Raw genomic sequence first — 26,742 nt, forward strand, 5'->3', positions numbered from 1 at the left:
TTCTTTTGTTTAGAGACTAAATAAGTCATTTTATTTGTTATTCCTGTTTTGTTTATTTTATACCTTTAAAATAACTTCCAGTTCCAGTGTCACATGTTCATTAGAATGTAATTGTTCTTGCATTATTACACCATTACCTTTGAAAATGGTCTCAAAATGACAATATTATCGTTCATCGCAATAACTTCTGGGACGATTTATCGTCCAGCAAAAATTTGTTATCGCTACAGGCTTAGCTAAAGCTGCTTTGAATGAAAATACAGATTGTCGTTTAAGACACGTTATTTGAAACCGCCATGTTCTTTACTTGTTTTGTCCTCTGCAGAGCCCGGTCACCAGAAGACCTTCAAGAGGAAGCGATCCCTGATCAACTGGCCTTTCTGGAGGGGCTCCAGCACCCAGCTGGACGGCCTGCCTCTTTCCCCATCGCTGCTGTCTCCTAACCCGGGACGGCTGTTTGGACAGCCTCTGAACTCGGTGTGCTCTTCAGATCACAGCTTGCCCAAGCCCGTCATGGTGAGATGACTATAGGTTACTCGGATTAAAGATTTTTGGGGAGAGGGGAGGGAAAAAAAAAACCAAGGAGTGAAATATATATTTTTTCTCCTTCTGTTCTTTAGGAAATGTTAGTGTTCCTCTATCAGGAAGGGCCGTACACCAAGGGTGTGTTCAGGCGGTCGGCTGGCGCTAAGGCCTGCAGGGAGCTTCGGGACAGGCTGGACAGTGGGACGGAGGAGCCGGAGATCACACACCAGTCTGTGTTCGTCATCGCCGCCGTCCTCAAGGTAATGCCACCTCACAACCCGCACCCAGCTCTCTCACCCGTTCGATACCAGACAACAGAGGGCAGGTCCGACTGAAGCGCCTCCAAACACCCGCGTCCAGACGGGGTGATGTGTGTCGGCGCAGACGGCCAGGCAGGGAGCCAGACTCGCTCACAAGGTGCTGCCTTGTTCAGCTTCCAGGCCAAACAGGAGCAGCTCAGGTGTTTAACTCACTTCCCCTCAGACTGGGGAGGAGGTGGAAGAAAAAGCACATTTAAAAAAGAATATATGAGATATTGTCTCGTTTTTCTACATTTACCTTAAACTATTTGCAGCGTCTTAAAAATATGTCCATCCCCTTTTACAATTGTTCCCCATTTGATGCCCAAAAAAACAACGTAGGCCATTATTTTATGAAATACAAATCTGAATAGTGTGGCGTGCATTTATATTCAGCCCTCCTGAGTCACAACTTTGTAGAAGCATCTATTTTTTTGAGAGGTCGATCAGATTTGCATATGATTTCCTGCAATGGACGACCTGGTATTTAGCTACTTTAATCTTCTTTTAAAAAAAAAAAAAAACAAACCTTGATGGTGACTCCCCTGTGTCTCACTGTGAAGATTTGTTGAGAAATATCTTTTTTTTTTTTTTTAGCAAACCAGTGTGTTTTCTTTCTCTGTCCAGTTAAGAACTTATATTGCGTTTGTCCCAATACAATACAAAAAAGTTTGTTATTGCACGGCAACAAAATGTGGAAAAGTACAATGTGTGCGAACACAAGCGATTGTAAAATTATTTCTCTCAGTATTAGAGTTGTGAAGCTGTTGCTAGCTGAATGTTTTCTTTTTTTAGCCGTATATTAAAGAATAGACAACAAACCTAAGGGTTGTAAATCAAAAGTACAACATTAGCAACCTGTTGCTGCTGCTGTTATTGTCGAATGTCTTTAAGATTGACTAAACCTAAAAGAAAAAAAGTCATCATTACGTTCTGTGCTTACAGGACTTCCTGCGAAACATCCCGGGCAGCATACTGTGTGTGGATCTGTACGATCAGTGGATGGATGCGATGGAAGGGGACGGAGGAGAGGAGCGGCTGCCGGGTGTTCAGAGGTAGGAGCTCAAAGTCCTGGGCCGGTTCATACTTGGGCTCCAGAATCCTTCCTGTCTGCTAAGAATGTTCCCGCTCAGCTGTGTCACAGGGAGGTCGTGTTTGTTTGCGATGCAGATTAAAGGGCGCGACACCCAGCGCCGCTTTTATTCCAGAAGCAGCAAACCGAATTCCTTCTGCCGAAGGAAAAATAAATAGCACGCAACATGGAAGCAAGAGTGGAATCTGCAGCTGAGCTGCTGATCTTCTTCTGTACATATAAATATATATATAAAAAAAAACGTGGGACTGACCAATTATATCCCGTCTGTCCATCATCCCGCTGCAGGCTGCTGCAGCTGCTGCCCAGTGAGAATCAGCTCCTGCTGCGTCACGTGATCGCTGTGCTGCACCACATACAAGGCAGCGCCCACGACAACCAGATGAACGCCTTCAACCTGTCGGTCTGCATCGCTCCCAGCATGCTTTGGCCTCCGACCCCGAGCACTCCGGAGATGGAGGGAGAGGCCACAAAAAAGGTGCGAAACCCAGGAGCTTTTTTTCCCCCCCAGTGTTTCAGTTCATGAGGTCCGTTATTAGATGAGATTTGGTGGAAATATTTAACAAAATGAGAGGGGAGGGGGTGGATATTTGGGAACATGTATTCATTTGAGATGGCAGTGAATTTTAGTGTTTGGACTAAAGATCAAGATGGCATTTATTCTAATTAAATGTATAGGTAAGTCAATTTTGTTCAAATTTAACCCCCAAAAATGTAGAAACAATTTGTATTAATTTTATTTGCTGTATTTCCCATAAAATGTCTGTGTAGAAATTATGAAAATTCAACATGTAAAAAAAAAAAAGAAGCAAAAACATTAATAATTTAGGGTTAAGGGGTTAAACATTAGTAAAACTGCAATAAACCTTTTAAATCTTATCTAACAAAGTTCTATGTCAGCTGCATTGATGACAACCAAAGCTACATTTTGCATTAGCAATGACTTCTTCAAAGTTGAGGAGCTCAGCTTGCTAGCAAGATTTATTTTAGCATTAGCGCTGTTGGCAAATTAGTTTCGTCTGGATAAAAAGACCTACATTTCTGATTTGACAGATCATAACTTTTACTAAGCAGACACAGATGTAATACACCCTGCTGGACACCATACGCTGTAAATAGGAACGCTGGCGCTAGCATCCTAAAATAAATCTTAATCTAAATGAAGGCAAACATTGTTAGAATTTAACAGTTCTTGAATTTAACTGTTGGCTCAAGATTTCAGATGTTGATTCCAATTGTAAAATCCAAGGGATTAACCAAATTTTAAATTCCTTCTTTTTTCTTCTTACTCTGAATGGTTTTTTTTCTTCTATATTTAACCAACAGAAAACAATACGATGGAAATAAATTGAGCAACTTTGGAAGTTTTCTGCATAAAACAGGCTTCCTCATTTCTGCATTTCATGGTAACCTAACCCCGCAGCTGCCTCTTATTGAGCCACAGCCTTATCAGTCTAACTTCCAGGAATAAAGCAAGCGCATTTCCCAAAAACTCTGGATAGTCGGACCTGTTTTACTGTGTGAGTAATACAGCGAGAGAGTGTGTGTTGACAAAATTTCTCTGCTAACGCATGAGTAAAGTGTTTGAGGATGATTGCGTGCGCTGCTTCGGAATCGATGTGACCATTACAGGAAGACGTGCGTGGAGAGAGTCTCGTTCACAAGCCTTCGTATGGAAATGGTCCTAAAATGAAATCATCACATTCTTGTGTTCAGATGAGAATAAAACCTCTGAGATTCCAGCAAGACGCTACAGAAAAAACTGGAGCAGTTCCAGGTCCATACCTGACAAGTCTTTTTTTTATTATTATTTTTTTTACTAAACTTTTTGTAGTTAATATTTCCAATAATTTTTATATAACAGACATTCTGGTGGTTTAGCAAATCAGTTAAAATGCAGCAAAAAATAAAATAAATATCAGATTTCTACCCCAACTTCTACTTGTTGCGAGCTAGCAAACTAGCGTTAGCCATTTAGCTTGAGTCTGGGTCAGTTTGCCTCTTTGGACCCCATTTTATACCGTAATACTTTTATATGAACCTATTTCTGCAAGTTGTGGCATATTAGTTCATTGTTGTCTGTACTTTAGAATATTTAGGGATGAAGATAAACAATTATAAAATTGCTGAAATCCTTCGAGTAATCAAATTAATCTGTAAAGTGTTGTCTGAAAACTTAATATTACAATCCATTTTCACTTCTTTTGGTTCTGATTCCCATTTTGAACCTCTTGACTCTTATAAAATATGAAAGATTAACTCTTCCTCGTAGCACAGGTGGCCGCTGCAGGCAGATAGAAAAGTAGTAGTTTGAAACTCCCACTTCAGAAATTGTGAGCTTATAATTATATATATTTTTTAATTATAAATACCTACTTAGGTGAGTAATTATTGTAAAGACGAGGCAGAGCTGCTTCTTCCTGCAGAGTCCATATTGTAACTTCACAACTCATTTTGATTTGTGGTCGTTTTTAAAATTTTATCACTGAGCACAACATACGATCTCTGTGGGTGGTTGATTTGCTTCTCGTTTCAAAAATGTGTGTGTGTGAGAGGGAAACCAAGTGTGTGTTCCTTAGAGCGGCTGAGGTTCATTGAGAAAACATGCAAAGAATTTCCTACACAATCCCAAAGCCAAATATGTGTGCAGAAATGTCACTGCAACCCCCCCACCCCCTCTTTTGCCCTTCTTTCTTTCTTCACACACACACGCACACACTTGTCAGCACAAAAATCCTCAACACCCTCAAATACCAGAAGATCAGTTTCACAAATACTCCCCTGGTCACATTTGCCCTGCCGCCACAGTGGATGTGTGTGTGTTGGTTCCAACAGGCAGCCTTTTTTCTTCTAACAAGGCAGATTTGGACGCTTCCCACCGGCTGCTAACCTTGTCGTCAGACACGTGGACCCTGAGATTTAGCAGATTTTGTTTTGCCCGAGTGTCTGGTTCTCCTTCACAGCAGCGTATAATTTAAATGCTTTTGGCTGAACATAGTTGTGTAGGAGCTTCTGAGGTAATTGCAGCTTTAGTTTGTGCTCACTTTGTTTTTTTCTTGACTGCGGTTAAAAATATATAAAAATGCTGGCCAGTCCTTTTACTTCTGCCTGTTTTTTTGTTGTTTTTTTTTTACTGCGCTGACTTCTCTCCGTCGCTGAAACAGGAAGTTATTCCACAGCTTTGGCTGCATAGGTGAATTTCAGATACCAAGCGTGTTGCACTAATCTACAGTGCCTGGCATCTATGAATTTTTCCAGTTTTGAACACAATCCTCTATACATTTCATTGTATTTTTTGTGTGTGTGATATAGACATAACACAAAGTTGGTGGAGTTACAGCAATTTATTTTTATTTTGCAAATCAAAATCAAACAATGAATGGGAATGGAAAGTTTTGCGTTTCCATTTCAAACACGCGCAACACTTTGTCAGTGTTCCGTTAATGTCAAAAGAAACACAATTTCTGAACCTCAGCATTTTATTAAATGAGAAACACAAATAAAATCACCCTTGAATAAGCGTCGCTACTCAATAAGTCATTAAAAAAACATCCTCCAACCACTTCCTGTCGTCTTTTTCGCCGGTAGTAAAACCCAGTTTCGACAAAAGTGTTTCCTTCACAGTTTTCCAAAATGTACTCATTTCCAAAAACCTGACTTTTTTACGAAATTAGCGTGTTTCCATTTATACAAATTTATTTCCGGAACTCAAATTTGCGCAATTTTAAAATAAATGGAAACGCGTGATTAGAATCCAGTTGAGTGAACTCCTTCATCGCCTTGAACACACCATCTCTGAGTTGAAATGTGGTGGTGGCAGCATCATTTCTGCAGGGCAGACTTCTGCTCCTGCAAAGTAAATATTTGAGATCATATTATTAGCACAATCGTGCATTAGAGCGGCCGAGGCAAAGTTCAGATATCAATCCATTTAAGAATCTGTGTCAAGACTCAAAGATTTATTTTTCACCGTTCTGCCTGAGCTAGAGGACAGACAAATCTTTTAGACTCGGGATGTGAGAAATCCTGAGTCTAAACAATAATAATAATAATACAAACCTTTGGGCACTTAAATAACTTAAAAACAACATAATATGTAGGAGAAAACGTAAGATACAGAAACCCTTCAGCTGCGAGTTTGACAATGAGGAATAGCAAAAAAAAAACAAAAAAGTCTATGATTTTAACTAAAACGTGCAAATTCGTCATACTGTGATGATTTAAAAATGTCTGCAGCAGAAGCAGTGAAGGATTTTGCGTTGATCAAAAATCACCCTAAGATATTTACTGAAGTTTAACGTCGTAGTAGCATGATAAAATGTGGAAAAAGGTCAAAGGAAATGAAAGCACTGTATGAAAGTGTCAGCAGGTTTCTTTTTTTGAATTCTTAGAAATATTTGATGTGCTTTGTGTTTAAGCAGATTAAAACAGTAAACATAACATCCTACTGAGGTAAAGTTGGAATAGTTGTGAATCGGCAAAGACTTCACTGCGGCCAATATGTTTCTGAAATTATTCTAAACTTTAAGATAACATTGTAGTATTTATTTTTCTTAATAGGTGCTTTTTGTCATTATTTGTTGCTTCCTAATTCATCTCAGTTTTAATCAGACCCAAAAATCTGGACTTATATGCCAGATATTTTCCTTGAAACATATTTTTCTATGTTTTTCCTTTGGATAAAGTTCACAACTTTGTCCCTTTGCCTGTTCCTTGGATTTTATTGGAGCCGTTTGTTCACAGCTCCTTTTTGGCGTCTTTTGGCTTGTGGGTCGCCACAACACAGCCCGGAAAAATGCTGCCCTGGATTTCATTTAAGGGTGTGAGAGTAAAAGGAGCTGAAGACAAATGCCTGCCCTACATTTTTGTTTCATCTTTATTTACGTATGCTTTGCTTTGTGTTGTTCTGTGAAGCCTTAATGTTTTGCGGTTCCAATGTGACAAAAGGTGAAAGTTGTAACTGTTCTGAATGTTTTTGCGCATGCATTCGTCACAGAGGCAGAGCGGCGGGGAACAACAACGGCTCCTCTTGTGTAAACCCGACAGGCAGACTCGAGCGGAAACTTTCCACAGTTTGTGTAGGATGTCGTCTTTGGTGTTTAGTAAATTTTATCTGTTTAGTTTACGAGGCGGCGGCTTCAGACAAAGTTTGGTAATTTGTTTGAAGTCTGAGGCGATAGCAAAGCAAAGAAACTGCCGGCGTGTCTTACGAGAACCTGACCTCGTCGGAATGACCGTTCCTTCCAGTAAACAGGACTTTTTAGGACCCTCTTAGCCTCAAAACATTCCGGTTTATATTACGATACGCGCCGGATGATGAGTAGACGAGCCTTCTGGACTCGTCTTGCTCTCAATATCAGCTGGAAACTCTATGAACTCAGCAGGACATCATCCATAATGGGGAAGGGGGGGTGAAGGAGTTTCAGAAGGATGTCTCGATGAGTCAGGGATGTTGTGGAATGCAAATACTCTTGAAGGACTTGGGAAGTTGACGTCAGCGCAGCACAAACAACTATGATAAACTAAGAGACTAAAAAGTACCACTTTTGGTAGCTGTTTTACAAAATTATTAAGGTCATGGATCAAAACAACAAAGCTGAAAGACTCTCCAGCACCCTGAAGCAGTGTCGATATGCAACAGTATGTTCTATACATCAAATGGTAAATGGCCTTGATTTTAGCTTACATGTTTACAGTTGTGAATGAAACAGGAAGGTGTTACTAGAAATTCAGAAGTTGCTACGTGGTGAATAAAAGAGTGTCTTTAAGTAAATAAAGCCTTTCCAAAGGCACACTGTAGCACACTTGGTATCTCAAGCGGAACCAGGTTGCTTTCAATGCTTTTTGGACATCAAGCAAGCCTTCAGATATAAATATCACACACATACACCACTCCCACAAAATTATATAAAAGTTGCTAAAAAATATATATTGTTGCAATAGCCCATTGATAGCGCGCCTCCACAGTGATTAAGTAATGCTATCTGCACTCGTGAAGACTCACTCACATCGGCATGCTGGATGCATGGAGGGGTTGAGGTGGGAGAGGAGCTGGACTTGTTTTCTAGTAATTCAGCTAGAATTCTGGCGTCTTTTGGACGTCAACCCAAAGACGCCCCAAAGATGACGCTTTGGGTTGATTCACAGTTTGAGTACAAAAGCATTAAACTTTCTGAGATGATGAGGTGACCAATAAGGAGAAAATGTTCCCTTCACTGAGACAGAATATCAATTTTACACTTTTCATCCCAATACAGACACAGTTCAATTCTTCATGATTATCATCATGTAGTTGTTTAAAAAAGACATGAGTAAAATCAGTTGGATGAATTTATATTTTAATAGATTTTTTTTTTTTTGTCAATTCTTAAAGCTAAAAACAAGATTTAGGTCACTTTTGTTGAACAGCATATCGCTAAGCTTAATGACTAAATTATTTTTGCATGCTTTGAAGAAACTAGTTACCTTCCTTTTATTCATTTTAGGTTACTGGCCATTTTTTTAAATGCAGGGCTTGAAAGACGTAAGGGACAGTAACGTTTCCCTTTTAAAGATTTAAAGATGGCATTCATCTGTTAAGACAACAAATGGTTAGATATTCTTTGAGTACAGGTTTTACCTTTTTACTCTGAGAAAAAGCTTTATGTCCCAGTCCGACTTTGTGATCTTTGCTTGCATTTGACAGTTTGTGCTGACGCGGACGCTTTTTGGAAACTGCATGTTGGCTCAGTTTCTGCTGAACTTTGGCTGCTTCCCTGAGGAACTGATTGAACAACTGAAACAATAAACAGCAGCTATCCTTCAAAAACCGTCTGTAAAACAAAGAACAACGAACTGTCAGCAGCTGCAGAGGAGTAAATAAAAAAAAAAGATGCTGAAACGGGATTGATGTGATCTAATCAACCTGTGTTGTTTGTTTTGTTGTTGCTTTTTGTTTTGCAGGTGTGTGAGCTCGTGCGCTTCCTCATAGAGAACTGCAGCAGCGTCCTGGGAGACGTGGCCTCGTTGTTCAAAGACGTCAGCCAGAAGAGCAGCAGCGACCACGGATCTGGTAAGAACTCAAGAGACAGAAAAAGACAGAGTCCAAGTTTCAGTTTGATTAAAAAAACTGCATACTTTTAGTCTCGTTTTCTGAACATTGGGGGGTAAAACAGCTAAAAACGGTTGCTCTGTGCTTGTCAAACATTTGTTGCCCTTCTGAAAGCGGTGATAAAGCCTCACTGTGTCGTCCCCTCAAAGTGGCGCGGACTGAGACTCGCCGTCTCCGTCTGTCTAGCCAAGTCGCCTCGGCCCTTTCAGTCCTGCTGATTGCGGTCAGCAGATTGACCTCCGGTAATTTCGGTGACTGCCAGGGTCACAGGTGCTGATTAAAATGCCGCTGAATCCCCTCTTTCATACACTGCACTGATTTTCTCCCTCGTGTCGAAAATAACCGCCGGAGGTCAAAGAGCTCACGGCAGGATGAAGCTTTGTCCTCTGTTCTCCACGTCTTTGCCGATTTTTGTTCGTTCAGCTTGGGAGGTCGAGATCATTAGTTGCTCTCAGGCCTTCACTTCACTTTTGCCGGGGCCGTTCACACTGCCAAATGCATGTGACCTGTATGTGTTCTCCACTGTGAACGAGCAAAGGACTTGAAAGTGTCCCGCATGCGCAGTAGAGGGCTCAATAGCGTCAGCGTTCTCAGGTTTCTGCCAGCCGCCATAAAAAGAAGAAGTGCTCAGTGTTTGTGAAAGTAAACATGGACGCTAATGGTGGAGCATAGCTTACACATTTGTAGTTGTTGTCCGACCGGAGCCAGCATATTAACAACTTCATCCTCATTATAGTCCGTCATAGTTGTTGCTTTTCTTCCCGCTTGCGTGTATCAGGGCGCAGAATAGAGACATTTGTTGAGAATCAGTGATGTTCAGCTTGGATGAATGCGACCTGGATGTTAGGTCGCATTTGAATCGGATTCGTATCGGATACGGGTCGCATTCGAAAAGAATCCGACCTGTGCTGTTCAGACTGTCATGAAAAGATCAGATACAAGTCGCAGTACGTCAAAAGAAATCTGAATTGGGTCACTTCAGGCTGCAGTGTGAACGCAGCCTATTTGTCCTCAATGCAGAGGTTTGAAGCCTGGAACCTGACATGTCTAACCTTCTCCCTTATAAATAGAATAAAAGTCAAAAGTTCAACAAAGTAATTAAAAAAGTGCTGCAGTACCTACGCTTCGGGTAGCAGCAGCAGTTACGTCAACATTAGACACAGAGCATGTTTAAAGTAATGCTAGGCTACAGTAGCGTTTAGCTAGTTGCTAAGCTAGGCGAAAGATACACTCAGAGCAATTGTTTTCTTCGACAGTGTTTACCTCTTCTTATCAGTTCTTCAACTTCTGTTTGAAATTCAAGGTCAGGACAAGCTTGTTACCCATAAAAAAACGTATTTACTGTTGTAAACTTGTGTATCTCACAAGTTTCTTGAGCTCAGAAACTTGTGAGAATTTGCAAACGGGCCCTCTGTCTTTTTTTTTTTATAATCTCCTAGTCCACAATTATACAACACAAGTAGATTTTTTTGTAGGTTGGTGCAAATGGAACAGAAAGTTTGTTTTAGCCAGACTGAAGGATAACATTTTATATATGTGTCTACATGTAACACTGCAAAAACACAAGATCTTACCAAGTGTTTTTGGTCTAGTTTCTTGTATAAATATCTTAGAACATGAACTCACAAGTAACTTTTAGGCAAGATATAGCAGCTTGTTTAAAGTCAGTAATTCTTAAATATTGATTAAAAGCACCAGGTCCCCTGGCAGATTTTTTCATTTATTACTAGACATTTTCCCTGTATTATATATGAGAAATAATCAGCCAGTGGAACTACTACTTTTAATCAATATTCAAGAATTATTTATGTAAAGCAAGCTCCTATATCTTGGTGAGAAGTTACTTCTAAATTAACTTTCTTATTTCAAGTGTACCAACCATTTGCGCTAGAAACTAGACCAAAATACTTTCCACTGTTTTCCACTTTTTGAGTTTGGTGTTTTTTGTTTTTTTTTTTATCTTTCTCCTTTCTTTTCCTCCCTAGATGTTTCGTCCTTCCAAATGAACGACTCATCCTACGACAGTCTGGAGAACGAGCTGAACGATGACCCCGAGTCTCCCTACCAGGAACAGCTGCTGCTGCGCGAAAAAGCCAAGCCGGACAGCCGCAGCCGGGACTCAGTCATCACCCTAAGCGACGGCGACCCCGAGCCGGACCCCGACACCGATCACCTACTGCAACTCCCCCCTCTGGCCAGGCCCAGGAGATTCAGCCCCGCCATACGGCAGCCTCGCAACGGCTCGTCGCACGCTCCCAGGAGACTCCGGAGAAGCTCAGAGCCGGCCTTGGCTTTAGCGAATGTGCCGTCTTCCGGCATGGTGGCGGTCAACGCGGACAACCACCACGTACCCTTAAGGAAGGCCAGCTATGACGCAGCCATGGAAGGGGAAGAGGATGAGGTGTTCGTGGAGCAGGGTTTGAACAGACTGAAGCTAAATGAGGAGGTAAAGGATGGGTGTGTCCAGAGAGGAGCCAGCGGTGGGCGGAGGAAGACAAAGCACGTGCCTCCGCCTCCGCTGCGACTGGACGCCAGCTGTTCCAGCCTGTCTTCACCGGCGACTTCTCCAACAGGATCCTCCCTCAGTTCTTTAGACTCTGCCTTTTCTCAGTACTCCACTGACTATGTCACGAACGCTGCAGCTACTCAACGGTCGCCGAGAGACTCCCCGCCTCAGAGGGACGCCGCGCCCCATTGGCAACCATCCATCCATCCGCCTCGTGGGAACCAGATCTCCCAATCCCACGGACTCCACCCGAACACCTGGCTCAAGAAGGACCGCTGCTTGTCTCTGAAACAACCCGACAACGGACCCTTGGAGGTGAACGGGAATTCCTACTCAACCGGTGGTGGTTGCTCTGTCGCTGTTGACGACACGGCAGCGATGGAGCCAAACGAAAACTGCCAACGGCGGTCCAGCAGCCCTCCGTCCTACCAGCAGGCTCTTATCCAGCTTCAGCGTAACCGCTCCCCATTTTACAGAGGCGCAGAGAAACCCCTGACCGTCAAAGAGCTGAGGCAGCTCCACGACCAGAGCTGCGCTTCCAAATCCTCCGGGGCAAACCCATCGGACAATCCCAAACCGGTCGCAGGAGCCAAGGTCTCGCAAAGACCGGTGCGGACTGAGAGAGTCCAACCTCCGCAGAGTGTTTTCTATGGACAGACAGCCACCACTCTGGTCCTCCAGAGGCCAAAATCCCACTCCCTCACCCTTGCTGCCGAAAGCCACAAAGGAAGGAAGACCTTTCCTCGCCGAGCATCCGAGCCTGCTAAGGTCTCGGCCAATTCGGATGCCTCCAAGAGCCTCACCCTAGACAGACCTTTGGGCGGTAAAACTCAGCCGATTGGCGGCAGACGGAGGGCGTCGAATGTGGAGTCCGGCCACACCAGGCCGCAGCTCTGCCTGTCTCCTTCCGCCACCCAGGTGGTTAGGGACTACTTCTCCTCACAGGGTCAGGCAGACCCCGACTCCTGCCTGCGGAAGAGTCAGGAGGTTGCCGTGGCTATAGCGCAGAATAAGAAAGAGTGGCAGAGCAGGCGGTGCAGCGACCCGCGAGTGGAGGACTTCGAACAGCTCTTCTTTGCAGAAGAGTCGTATGTGTAACATAAGAACTGTACAAACTGTAAATGGGAGAATGTGTTTTGTTTTTTTATCAGATATGTTTTTTTGTGTACAGCCGTTACCATTTATGGTATTATATGTTTTTATTATGTTGCAGTGTTGAGTACTTTAATGGTACTCTGCATTTTTAAAGGTACAAATAGGCACCACAATTAGCAAGAAATGATATTTAGCAGTGATTATCGCTCTGACTTTATGAACAGTTAATACAGCTATTCCAGCTCATTATTTTTTTCTTACCCATGGGTTAAATGAGGAGGACGTGTTTTATTTTCTTTCTAGCATTTTTCTATCTTTTTCAAACATGTGAATGTTTTTATATATATATATATAGACACACACACACATATATATATATATATATATATATATATATATATATATATATATATATATATATATATATATATATATATATATATATAAGATGTCTTTCCACTCACACAAGTGTTCTTGTTATTGATAGCTCTGGTTTGGATCTCTGTGACCATGACGGGATGTTAAAATTAGAGATGCACTGATCACAGATTTGTAGCCAAATTCCAAATCTTCTTGGTTTTTAAAGTTTCGATCCATGCGTACTGATGTTTTCTCTTAACGTGGTTAATGCATAAGCCAATGGGATTCATTTTTTGTCTTTTACTATCATTTTAAAGCACAAAACTATTAAGGAATTGACATTTTAAATAATACTGAACCTCTAGTTTAGTCTCCCACATAAAGTTTTGGTTTGGTGCCTTCACTGACGGTTAAAAAAAATCTGATTCTTGAGATTTCTACTAGAAAGATCAGCTTATTTCACCAACCAGCTGATTTCTCTGTGCGCCTTTCTACTTAAAATCTTTTTGAGGATGCTTTTATATCACTACTATATTTTAATGAAGAAAATCAACCAATTTAACATGAATAAATCTTGTTCGTATGCCTCTTAGAGTCCTCTCCCTATCTAAAGTACTTTTTTTTTTAAAGTGAGGCCAAGATTATCTTGTTTATATTAGTTTATCTTAATAAATTACGTCAATTAATAAATTTCACTCAATTACTACAATAAAAACATAATTCACTCATTTTAGCTCAGTAAAAGAACAGGTTTCATGAGTGTTGCATGTCATTGTCCATGTAAAGTTTATTACATTCTGTTTATTATTTCCACTACCTTGAATTGTGTTCAGCCTGTATAGTTGTGAATATTTATGTTACAGATATATGTATAAATATATATATATATATATATATAATATTATCTTGATCCTTTTTGGTATGGTTTGTGAAAACGAAATATGTATTTTTGTACAAGCCAATTCTGCTGCTGCTGTCCCAATAGTATATTTGCTATAAAACGCACCATTTGTATATTGTGTAAATCTAATGCTCACAAGAGCGAGGAAGAATTTGGATTTTAATAAACATTGCTCTTGTGAAACTACTTTAGAAGCGCGCAATGATTTTGTTTGTACAATGTGCACCGTGGGATGAAGAGGGAGAATAATACGGATATGCTGCAACGTCACATTTGCCTTTTCGTGGATTTTTAAAAATGTTATTTTTCTAAAATATTCGATTGAAAATGCTCCCGGCTCCGTTCAAAAGGTTCAACGTGCTGCGTGTGCCGTTTGCTTCCTAAATGCATCATTCATGGCTGAAGCGATGCCCAGCGTGGCTCTCACTGCGACGCGACAGAAGAAACAACCGTCTGTGACGTTTGCCGCTCTTTCCTCGAGGTTTTGTCTGCAGTCTTTTGTTGAAGCCACCGCCACATATTTTAACAGTCGCACTGTTTGTGACTCATCTGTTTAGTTCATTCCCATTTCAAGGCCTTCATATTTTCCATCGGGGGAGAAAGTCAAATGAAGTGGCGCATGCCTGGCTTTGTGGCTTCATCGGTTGCTCGGCAACACAGACACGACCGTGTTGCATCGTGAAAGCGTGTCCCGGCCGTGAAACACATTTTGGTGGACGTCGTGCACGCCGAACTGAATGAATTCAGGAAAGAGAGAAAAAGACAGGAAAGTTTTATGCTTCAGTTTTTTAGAAAGTTTAATCGGAGATAACTACATGTGATCACTCTGTTTATATACTAAGTTATAATCCAGCAATTCACCTTATTTTTTAGATCGACTTCACCAACGATAGTAGTCCTAAAGTGGCCCTTCCAAGGAAACCAGTGGAATGAGCTACAAGACCGTCAGCAAATAGCTCAGTAAAATGCTGACATTTGTTGGCATGAGAGTTCAGAAATGGAAGAAATATGAGCTGTACACAGTCGTGTACAGACTGCAAATCACAGGACAAATTCTTATGTACGCAACGAGCATAACGAAAACAAATAGGAACCTACAACCTTTGCACTAAGTGAATATGACAGGGAACCAGCAGAGAATAAAGAAAACCAAGGAACTTATGCTGTGTTTATGGAAGTAAATATGTGCCATCAGAATTTGAATAAAAAATGCCTCTGAAATTTGAATGTTGTATATTAGTGCTTACTTTTTCAGTGTTAAAATAAATTCAGAATATATTTTTAACCTAAAAAAAATTCAGTGTCATTATTTGTACATGAAAAAAAAATTCAGTGTCATTATTTGTACATGGTTGCAATTTTCATTTATTAAAAAAATTCACATTCCTATTTCAAAGTGATCAAATTTTCAATATACATATTTTTCACAGTTTAAATTTTCAGTGTTAAAAAATTCAGCATATAAAAAATTTCAACTTTTCAAAATTCGAATGCAATAATTTCAGTGTCCTCCAATTCAACTTGCTCAAATTCGCTGTCTCAAATTCAACGTCTAAAAATTCGCTGTAAAAATGGCGAGGTTACTTCAGGTCACAGACATTAGCAATGGATGTCAGATTCCAGGACCCAGCTAATCACGTGACACAACCGTCATATTGAAGAAATACCAGCGTCACCGAGGCTGGCGACCATGGAGGCGAACGCAAACCCAACGGTGAGTTTAATGCTTTCATATTTCTGTAGTATATTTTATTTTGCGCATGAAGTTTGATACATTACCTTAAATCTTGATTTAAAACACGGTTTTGGGCCGTTGTTAATCTTACACCATGTAGTGCTAGCATATTACCTCTCGTTACCTACTAGCCCCCCCAGCCCCTCCCCGCTGCCCCACACCCAATTTACCCCGTTTTATTTCAAAAAGAAATACCACTTGCGTCAAGTCTAGAATCTTGAAAGAGAACTGATGGGTGGCGACTTTCTGGGTTGTTTGATGTTGTCTTAGGTGAGACTGAGACAGGCAGTCTTAGTAAAGTGTAATTTTTCAGGAGATGCTACCGCTAATGCACTAAGCTAATATGGCTGCCTTGTGTGCTTCAAGGAGGGGCTGTGAACACTACCGACATTAATTATAACCACAACCCCATTCTGTTCAGCTACTGTATTGTTCAGGTGACTTCATTTATGAATGAATTAAGACATTTATTGTCATTACAACATCATCCAAAATACTGCTTCTCTTATCTGACAAGTGTTGATATACAATATTAATTTACATTCTTTTTACTTTGCGGTATAAAACCTCGTTCTGTTACTTAGCAACACTATAAACAACTCCCTTTGTTTTTTCAATTGATTTTAACTCATTTTCAAGAAAAATATATGCTTGTAAGTACATCTGTTAACTTGTTTTAGACTAAATATCATAATTTAATTTATATTACTGTGATGTCCCAATACTGACCTACTGATTTCAAAATACTTTTTTATTTTACTGACAATTTTTTTGACATGTTTTTTTTTTTCTCTCTTTTCAAGGAACTTTTGCTGGATCACATTTTTGATAGACTCCGTGATCGTTTGGAGCATGTTCTTGAACGTATGCCCCTGGATCTGGATTTCCTGGACTTTATCTGCACTCAAGAACTAGTTTTTTTAAATGCCATGTCTTGTCAGATAGATGTTCCTTCAAATATTTTGGATGCGCTGGCTCATTTGCACAGACTAATTAATTTAGAAAAACAAAGTGAAGAACAACAAACAACTGTTGTGCATATTGAGCAAGGACCAGCTGGGCGACAACGGATGGTCATATCCTCAGACTACCTTTGCAGTCTTTTAGAACTCCATCTCCCTGTCCCATGCATCGCCAAACTCTTGGGTATATCTAGACGGACTGTATATCGACGGATGGCAGAATCTGGTCTTTCAGTGAGGGCATTATACACCACCATGTCAGATGATGACTTAGACCAATGTGTGAGAGACATTAAATCCAGGCAGCCTCACTCAGGGTACCGAATGGTAAAGGCCCTTCTGCAAGCCAGAGGACTGAGGGTGCAGTATGATAGAGTCAGAGCGTCCATGCATCGTGTAGACACCATTGGAATGGCATCACGTATGGTCCAGCTAGGATGCATAGCTCGACGGACGTACTCAGTTCCTGGCCCTCAGTCTTTGATGCACATTGACACCAACCACAAATTAATACGGTAAATCATTTATCTTTTTCAGTGAGGGGCTTCTAACTTTGAAGTGTGCTTGTTAAATAGATTCAACTCATGTAGAATTTTTTTTTTTTCATAGCATGTCTTATACCTTTTGGAAATAAAAGCACAACTTTTTTCAGTATTATATACATTGGTGTATAATGTGTGACCACACCAGCCAGTGTCCTGCATGTTGTGCTTCAATATAGCCAAATATAAGCAGTACCTGATCTTCCTCTGCAGACCTCGCTTCAAATTAAATTCAAATATTTTCTTATTCTAAAGGAAAATTAAATGTTGTAACTCATTAATTTAGGTTATTCAAAGAGTTATTGCAGATGGTGATGACTGCTGGCAGGAAAGATCTCTTGTAGTGTTCTGTATCACAGTCAGTCTAAAGAAGCCTTTGACTGTAAATACTCTATTTTCTCAAGATAGTTTCATGAAGATGTTGTCAGAGTCAGGGTTGCCCAGCATTTTCTATTTATGAAGAATCCTTCTTTGCATAAGTATCTCCAGAGGTTCCACATTTGTCCCCAGAACAGAACCAGCTTCTTTATTAGCCTTTTTAGTTCCCTGGTTCTGATATTGCTGCCCCAACAGATGACGGCTGAAGAGATGAAGCTCTCAACAACAGACTGATAGAAGATCTGCAGCATCTTCCTGCAAACTTTGAAAGAACTTAACTTATTCAATAAGTCCAATTTGCTCTGTCCCTTCTTACAGACATGCGTAATGCAAGAGAAGCAAGCCTTTTTAGTGATGATATTTAATGATGATGATGACATACTGTATTTTCTGTTCTTTTTAGGTACAACATTGTTATCTTTGGTGGCATTGATGGTTTTTCTCGAAAGGTGCAGTATCTTCTGTAAATTCATAAATGCAGAATTTCATAAGCTATGAAATTGACTGTTACATTTTTGCTGTGTTGTGCAGATAATGTATCTTGGTACAGCTCCCAACAACCTGGCATCTACCACACTCGCTTTCTTTCAAGGTTCAGTGGAGGAGTTTGGTTTCCCCCTCAGGTAAAGGTTTACAGTCCATCTTAATCCTTTTGAGCCAAGGAAGAAAGATTAAAAGTCAGCATCAACTAACTTTTCTCCAAAATATAGGAGCTTGTTTTATATCAATAGGTTTTGAGTAATGATGAAAAAGTGAAACCTTAGCGTAGAACAAGACATTTTCCAATATTATAACTTAGAATTTTGGAATAATATGTAGTTCCACTGTCAGATTATGTCGCTTATAACTATTACTTTTTCATCAATATTAAGAACTTATAGACTTAAAAAGAGCTTGCTGAAAAGTTACTTGTAAGTTAGTTTTGTCTAATCCCCACTATTTTGTATCTCCAAAATATATTTTTGGTTACAAAGAATGTTTGAGCTATGCTAAAATTTGTCATTAATGTTGTAATTATAGGCAAATTATGAATACGTTACACACTTATTTTAGGGTACGTGCTGATCAAGGGGTGGAAAATGTGGACGTGGCACGACTTATGTTTATGATTCGTGGAACAGGAAGAAGCAGTTTCATATCTGGAAAAAGTGTGCACAATCAAAGGTTTGTACAAATGACAAGTTTCAATATGTGATGCTTTTCAATGTCTATAGTAACATTACCTTTGTGTGGTTTTCAATATGACATGATTTGAAGGGCAGTTTTTAACCATTTATCACTAAATAATTTAAGGATTGAGCGACTGTGGAGAGATCTGTGGACAGCTGTAACGTGCATCTATTATGATGTGCTACACTACCTTGAAGAAGAGGGATACCTGGACATTTCAAATGAAGCACACCTCTTCTGTTGCCATTATGTCTTCCTGCCACGTCTGCAGGATGATCTGGATACTTTCCGCAGTGGCTGGGACAATCACCCACTTCGAACTGAAAGCAACATGACTCCTAACCAGCTCTGGGTTCTTGGTCGTACACATCATCCAATTCCTGAACCCCACGGTGCCTTGACAGAGGTACATTTTAATTTTACAATTTAATGTGTAGCATGTATACTACCATTCACTTAATTTGTAAAATAGTAATCTACAATGTCTTACTAAGTAAATTTTGAGTTCTCTTGATCCCTTCTTTGTGTTTTCCAGGGTGTACAGATTCCCGAAATTGAATGGGAGGACAGCGGGCTTTCTCTTCACGAAGAGTCAAATGTCACAGTACCAAACTCTAATTTGCAACTGACTGACGAACAAATGGCAGCCTTAAGAAATGCAGTAAACCCAAAAGCCACATCACTGTCATCTGGATGTGACATTTATATTGCTGCAATTCAGTTTTGCGAGCAGTTTTTTACTATGTGAAAGTTATCCATTTTACGGAAGCGTATTGCTATCACGCAGGGAAAAAAATTCGAGCTATCACATTGAGACGTGATAGTTATCTTGTTAAAACGTGATAATTTTATGTCCAGGAAGTGGCGGTATTATGCTAGGCTAGTACAGTGGCTAACAGGACTTGGTCAAGTTTCCCTTCATAATAGCATAATACCGCCACTTCCTGGACATAAAATTATCACGTTTATACAAGATGCGTATTATGTTTTAACAAGATAACTATCACGTTTTAATAAGATACGTATGACATTATAACGTGATAGCGCTTGATTTTTTCCCCCTGGATTATAGCAATAAGCTTCCGTACCAGTTTCAAAATTCACCATTTATGAAAGGTAAAGCAAAATGCTGATCATGTTACCACAAAGGTGAATTTTAGTGTCTTTATGTTTAAGAACATGTTTAAGAACTAAAATGTTCTAAATTTGTAATTTGATTGTTTTTTCTTTACTTAAAAGGAACCTAGTAGGTACATTTGTACATTGTTGTAGGACTTTAAATTTCTTGCATTATAAGAATCAGAAAAAGCTTTGTTTGTCTTATGCAATTTATTTTCTAATACTTCAAGCATATATGAACTCATCTAAGTACAATCAATAAAATTTTGCATAAAAAACAATTTCAGTTTCATATTTAAAACTGCCTGTACAAACAGTACTCAGAGAAATGAAATACCTACTCTGAACATTGTCACTCTAGTTCCTCTAGTTTTGAATGTGACAAAACTAGAGGAACTAGACTAACACGTTACTCTCAGTAATACATATGATTACTATGTATCATATGTATTACATAGCAATCATTCATTCATATGAATACATACATATGAATACATTCATACTGTATGTATTCAATTCATATTCAATTCAATACATTCATATGTATACATTCATATGTATTGAATCACATGTTGAATTCATATGATATGTAATCATCTGACAAAATCAGAAAATTGAACTGATTCTACATTTCAACAAAACTGTTTCATTTGAACAAAGCTGCTTCACAAAGAACTGCTACAGTTTAAATGTAGATTTTTTTTTTTTAAACAGCATTCAAAGCAAGCCAAAGCCAGTTTGAGTAGAGGAAATGCATGCTAAAAACTCATCACTGAAAGATTTGTAACTCCTGTAGTGACAAGGAATTCTTAGCGTTTCGTAGCATGTGGCAGCTGTTGGGTATTTTCCAGGAACAATCTCCACAGACAGACTTGCTGGCAGATTTTCCCATCCGGTCCAGAATTTCATCATTTCTTTCAGTTCAGGTGGTGTAGCTTTGGAAGAGAACAAAGCCACAATCACATTTTCAATTCTAATTTACCATACGTCCGCAACTTATGGATAACTTTGTATGTTTGTAAGACTAAAGTAACTGGAAATATTCAAGACAGTTTTACTTTTTATTAAAATCCACATCAGTTCTAGAGCCACATGTTGAGATAGAGCTAGACTGCACAGAGAGAACACACAAACATGCATGCAATTCAACTGTTTGAATTTTGAGCTAAGATTAAAACTGAATTGTGAGGTACCACTGCAAGCAAGTAAGAAAAAAATTCTACAGGGATGTTTCATTGAAAAGTTATCTGAAAATCTCCAATCAGACACTGGTAACATTACCATTTGCAATGAACTGTTTCAGATATCCTGAAATGCGGCATCTGGTTTCCTTTGAGCAGTCGTCATCTTCATCACTTCCGTCATCTGTTTCTGGCCAAGTGATATGCTGAAGTACCACCTAAGTTTAGTAGAAAAAACTAATTGTGTTGTGTTTAACAGAAGTTTGCAAAGAAAATCTTTTATATAAAAGGCATTTCATTAAAACAATAACAGATGCAACACCATAATTCCCGTTATTTAAATATACCTCTGGACACAGGGAGGCTTCCTCCCTTGGAAAAAGCAGCGGTACAGCATCAGGCCGCCGAGTTACCAGTGACCATATTGGGGTTTCTTTCAAGCCTCGTCTAAGCTGCTTTATTTGTCTTGCGACGCGTCCAAGAACCTATTTTAGAAAATGGTAATAGTTTATTTCTAAACAACTCATTTCATTACAGTCATTGTGCTGCTCTGGTAATTCAAACTAATAACAGGGAACAAAGCAGTATACAGTAAAACACAATGTGTATAAAAAAAATGTAATTCATGTGACACTGAAGATATGACAATCTTTACAATTAACAACTAATGTAAAAAGATTAATCTTTAAAAGTGAATCACTTGAGTTTTGCAAGACCTCAGAGAAAGTATGAGACTGTTCCTCAGGATAGGAGCTAAAGCTTAAAAAGCTGTCATTTGTCTGAGGCAATCTAAAGAAATTGAAATCTCCACAGACAGACAAGAGGTAGAATCTTCTTCAAAATATTCTACCTCTTACCTTTGATTGTTTATAGAAAACACTTAAGATAAATTGGTGCCAGACTATTTAAAAATGTAAAAACAATGGTAAATCTGCACAATTCTTTATCCTTCTGTGTATCAAAATTGAATTTTAAATAAAATGTAATTAAAAACATAAGTTAAAGAAAAAAATACATGCAGTGGAAATGAATGCTGACTCACTGCATGAAGTAACAGCTTCTCAAAAAGCCACTTCCTATTGTTCTCTGTGGGACAAGGAAGGTCCCATGAATATGCCAAGCTCTGTACTCTTTCCATTTGAGTATCAGAGAGCCTGGATTCTCCTTCGAGCTGCAAAATACATCACAAAGAACTCAGAGGGGAAAAAAAGCAAGAAAGAACTAGAATAGCATAATACACATGAAATTCTATTTTTATTAATTGGGGGGCATACAGGACTGATGGTTTCCCTGATGTCTAGGTCTGGGCAGTCCTCCAGGGTGACAGTTGCTGTTTCTGGACTGCCGCCAAATAGAACATGAATAACAGCAGGACTAAGTCCTGACAGGCGTGGTCCTCCATGAAGGAAAGCGTGGCCTATCATTCTGCCAGCCACTAAGAACATGTCACTTTCAACAAGAAAGTGAGAGGCTGATGGGACCCAGTGGCCAGGTTCTCCTTCGAAAAGTCGTGTAACAATGGAGTTTCCTGTTCAATACATCAACAATATAAGAAAATAAGTAATACAGATGCATAAAGACCAATGTTTAACCCTATACTGCCTCACCTATATTTTGGCTACACAGTGATTTAATTGATTTTTAGAAATATTGTACCTTCTTCATATCAAAATGTACAACAATACATGAAACTGAATGTTTGAATTATCATGATTAACCAACATTGAGCTTTTACACATGACAGATGTTTGTGTAATATAAAGTGAACACAAATGACATACCAAAGTTTATAGAAAAACCCGACTTCAATTTTTCCAGTACGGTTGAAAAAAAAAAGCGGTTTACACCTAGTCCAACAGCAACATCTCCTGCAAGGTAAATGTTTTCACAGGTCAAACATACTTCGAAATGAAAACAAGTTATGTGTAAAACCTGTAACTTTTAATTACTTTACCTTCAAGCCTACAATTAAGGGGGCATGCCCATTGCACATTTGGTCGCTTATAGAAGGAAATCAGAGCCATGTCTTTTTCTGCAGGGCTGTCTCTTAAGTCCATCTTCAACAGCAAGGGGTTCTCCATTGCATGTATTTGGAGGAAATGGTCTGCACAGCGAGAAATGGCCTTTGAAGCATCGCATATGGTATACCAGTCTAAGAGGGAAAAAAAATAAGTTAATGTAGTTACAGAAAATTGTCAGTAAAATAAAAAAGTATTTTGAAATCAGTAGGTCAGTATTGGGACATCACAGTAATATAAATTAAATTATGATATTTAGTCTAAAACAAGTTAACAGATGTACTTACAAGCATATATTTTTCTTGAAAATGAGTTAAAATCAATTGAAAAAACAAAGGGAGTTGTTTATAGTGTTGCTAAGTAACAGAACGAGGTTTTATACCGCAAAGTAAAAAGAATGTAAATTAATATTGTATATCAACACTTGTCAGATAAGAGAAGCAGTATTTTGGATGATGTTGTAATGACAATAAATGTCTTAATTCATTCATAAATGAAGTCACCTGAACAATACAGTAGCTGAACAGAATGGGGTTGTGGTTATAATTAATGTCGGTAGTGTTCACAGCCCCTCCTTGAAGCACACAAGGCAGCCATATTAGCTTAGTGCATTAGCGGTAGCATCTCCTGAAAAATTACACTTTACTAAGACTGCCTGTCTCAGTCTCACCTAAGACAACATCAAACAACCCAGAAAGTCGCCACCCATCAGTTCTCTTTCAAGATTCTAGACTTGACGCAAGTGGTATTTCTTTTTGAAATAAAACGGGGTAAATTGGGTGTGGGGCAGCGGGGAGGGGCTGGGGGGGCTAGTAGGTAACGAGAGGTAATATGCTAGCACTACATGGTGTAAGATTAACAACGGCCCAAAACCGTGTTTTAAATCAAGATTTAAGGTAATGTATCAAACTTCATGCGCAAAATAAAATATACTACAGAAATATGAAAGCATTAAACTCACCGTTGGGTTTGCGTTCGCCTCCATGGTCGCCAGCCTCGGTGACGCTGGTATTTCTTCAATATGACGGTTGTGTCACGTGATTAGCTGGGTCCTGGAATCTGACATCCATTGCTAATGTCTGTGACCTGAAGTAACCTCGCCATTTTTACAGCGAATTTTTAGACGTTGAATTTGAGACAGCGAATTTGAGCAAGTTGAATTGGAGGACACTGAAATTATTGCATTCGAATTTTGAAAAGTTGAAATTTTTTATATGCTGAATTTTTTAACACTGAAAATTTAAACTGTGAAAAATATGTATATTGAAAATTTGATCACTTTGAAATAGGAATGTGAATTTTTTTAATAAATGAAAATTGCAACCATGTACAAATAATGACACTGAATTTTTTTTTCATGTACAAATAATGACACTGAATTTTTTTTAGGTTAAAAATATATTCTGAATTTATTTTAACACTGAAAAAGTAAGCACTAATATACAACATTCAAATTTCAGAGGCATTTTTTATTCAAATTCTGATGGCACATATTTACTTCCATATGTGTTCCAGTTGTCCTCAGAATTTGGGAAATTCCAACTTCTCAGTAGAAACAAAAATCAAAATCCGAGTGGGAAAGTTGGATTTTCCCATTCGGAAACTGGGAGCAACTCCGACTACTCCCTGTTAGGACTAGCAAGGCCGCTCCGCTCATCAGCAGCAGTAAGATGTGGTGGAAAACATGTTTCTTTTATGAGACACACCAGTAAGAGTGCGTCTTAGATGTTACATGTAGCGCCTCCAACTGTAAAGTGAACAAACTGAAAGTGGTATTTGTGCTTAAAAGGATGTTTTGGTAAGAGGTTTCTGCACACAATGATCGTTGCCGTGTTGAAACTTCGACTTCTTGACTAGAACCCTGCTGCCTCAAGTCTGATGTCAAACCCAGCTCCCAAGTTCCCACTTCCCAGCAGGTAACTGGAACGCAGCATTAAATCCTGAGGAGTGAAGCCAGGTGGGTAATTAGAGGGATGAAGAACAGCTGCTGAGACGGGTCACTGAGGGAAGGAGACCAGTTAACACGGAGACAGCTGAACTGAGGTTATGTTGACCTTGGTGCAACCAACAACTACGAATGGGAGCGTTCACACAGTTTTGTGAAATGTGGGATGAAGATGGAAGTTCTCCTTGGGTTCAGGCAAGATTCCAGGATGGCACTGAGGTAAGGTAATTTTATTTATACAGCACATTTTCAGCAACTAGGCAATACAAAGTGCTTTACGGGAATTAAAAGGAAATACAAACAAAATAACAAACCAAGGGAAAGAGCAAAAGAAGACAAATCTAATAATATTGATCCAAAGTAAATAAACTAGATACTCCTGTTAAGGGTTGGTAGATAAGTTTAAGTAAGTATCCTCTGGTCTAATTCCTTTTCTGGTTTGGAAGAATAGGAGTCTAAGAAGTAGGTGCTGACATCGTTTTTCTGGGTTCCAAGTTCTAATCCCTGTTCTGGGTTGCTAGATAAGTATAAGTAAGTAAGTATCCTCTGGACGTCTTGGTTGCTACATAAGTATAAGTAAGTATACTTCTCAGGATAAAAGGTAAAAAGTTAATTCTTTACGATCTGCAGAAGATGGAAGAGAGGATCTTGCTGTTGATGCCTGATTACTAGTAATGCTGTGGAACTGTCTGGGGTCTGTTTCAGGGAAATCCACTCAACTCGATGCATGTCAGCTGTGGGAAAACAAATGCCAATCACATCTTGCAAATGAGTGGAGGTGAGAAAATAACACACTATATACATACACTTACCAGTGTATATGACACAAAACGGTCTAAAGAATAATCCGCAGCAAACAGAAAATAAGAAACAAGATACTCAACACAAAGGAATCGACTGAACAAGGAAAGACCTTAAAGACAGTAACAAACAACCCAGAATGATCTGAAAAACCAAAACCAAACCGCGGCGTATCATGAGATCTGCACCTTACGGCAGAAAAGAATGAATCAGTCCCTGTTGCTTCTTGACCAGCTTCTCCAGCTGAAGTATTTGCGAGTGTTTTACTCCCATCAGTATCGGCTTTTATCAGAGGACGGTGTGAAAGAACACAAATGGAGGTGGTGAAAGTTTACAGATGGCCTGCTTAGACTGACAAATTCTTGACATTTTTAGCTGCTAGTCAAAGAGTCAGCTGCACTCAGTGCTCCCAAGATTAGGTTGAAGTTCAAGACAAGGAAGTTTTGTCACAAAGCTCAAGACAGACGGTTTTTCTTTGGGTTGTCTTGTCCAGCAACACCTAGAAACCCTTTTGAAGTTCACGAGAATCTCCGGAATGCACATCAGTTTCCCGTGTGAACTTTGGACATTTGCGGTATCTCCAGTCACAACGTGTTGTGACCAGCTGATTCTTTTAGTGATGGTCTCCTTTCGAGCTTTTCAGCTTAACTTGAAGGCCATGTCTTGGCATCTTTCCCGTTGTGCCACATTCTGTTTTTAGATGATATGTTGACCAGAGCTTTGAGACCCGTTCAAAGCTTGGAATACCATTTTAATATTTTTTGCTGTTGACCTACATGATCCCATGTCTTCATGTATGTTCTTTAAATGACACACTAAGGATTTTTGTTTTTGTTAATAATTATGTGACCTATGAAGGCAGTTGGATGCTCTGAAATACAGTACAGACCAAAAGTTTGCACACACCTTCTCATTGAATTCAATGAGAAAGTGTGTGCAAACGTTTGGTCTGTACTGTATGTCAGGGAATTAAGGAAACGAAGTGGCGATGTAGCAACCCACACATTAATTTCACATCACCA

General features: G+C 39.4%; 2 protein-coding genes across 2 annotated transcripts in view; both read left to right on the forward strand.

The window, feature by feature from the left end:
• Positions 1–12,964, forward strand: part of LOC102229351 (rho GTPase-activating protein 20-like) — a 38,398-nt gene extending 25,434 nt beyond the window's left edge. The window contains exons 10-15 of the mRNA XM_023337553.1: positions 326–516; positions 621–785; positions 1,770–1,879; positions 2,206–2,395; positions 8,860–8,968; positions 10,993–12,964. Of these exons, the coding sequence (XP_023193321.1) occupies positions 326–516; positions 621–785; positions 1,770–1,879; positions 2,206–2,395; positions 8,860–8,968; positions 10,993–12,611 (2,384 nt within the window). The 3' untranslated portion in view covers positions 12,612–12,964. The remainder of the gene's footprint in view (positions 1–325; positions 517–620; positions 786–1,769; positions 1,880–2,205; positions 2,396–8,859; positions 8,969–10,992) is intronic.
• A 3,926-nt stretch (positions 12,965–16,890) lies between these two features.
• On the forward strand, positions 16,891–19,444 carry LOC102218518. The gene is made up of 6 exons (XM_023336599.1): positions 16,891–17,081; positions 17,890–17,935; positions 18,018–18,109; positions 18,540–18,650; positions 18,780–19,062; positions 19,192–19,444. Exons 1-6 carry the CDS (start codon positions 16,891–16,893, stop codon positions 19,402–19,404), a joined length of 936 nt encoding a protein of 311 aa, XP_023192367.1. The 3' UTR covers positions 19,405–19,444.
• The last annotated feature ends 7,298 nt before the right edge of the window (positions 19,445–26,742 follow it).

The sequence above is a fragment of the Xiphophorus maculatus genome, chromosome 7, assembly GCF_002775205.1.
Source record: "Xiphophorus maculatus strain JP 163 A chromosome 7, X_maculatus-5.0-male, whole genome shotgun sequence".
Taxonomy (NCBI): Eukaryota; Metazoa; Chordata; class Actinopteri; order Cyprinodontiformes; family Poeciliidae; genus Xiphophorus; species Xiphophorus maculatus.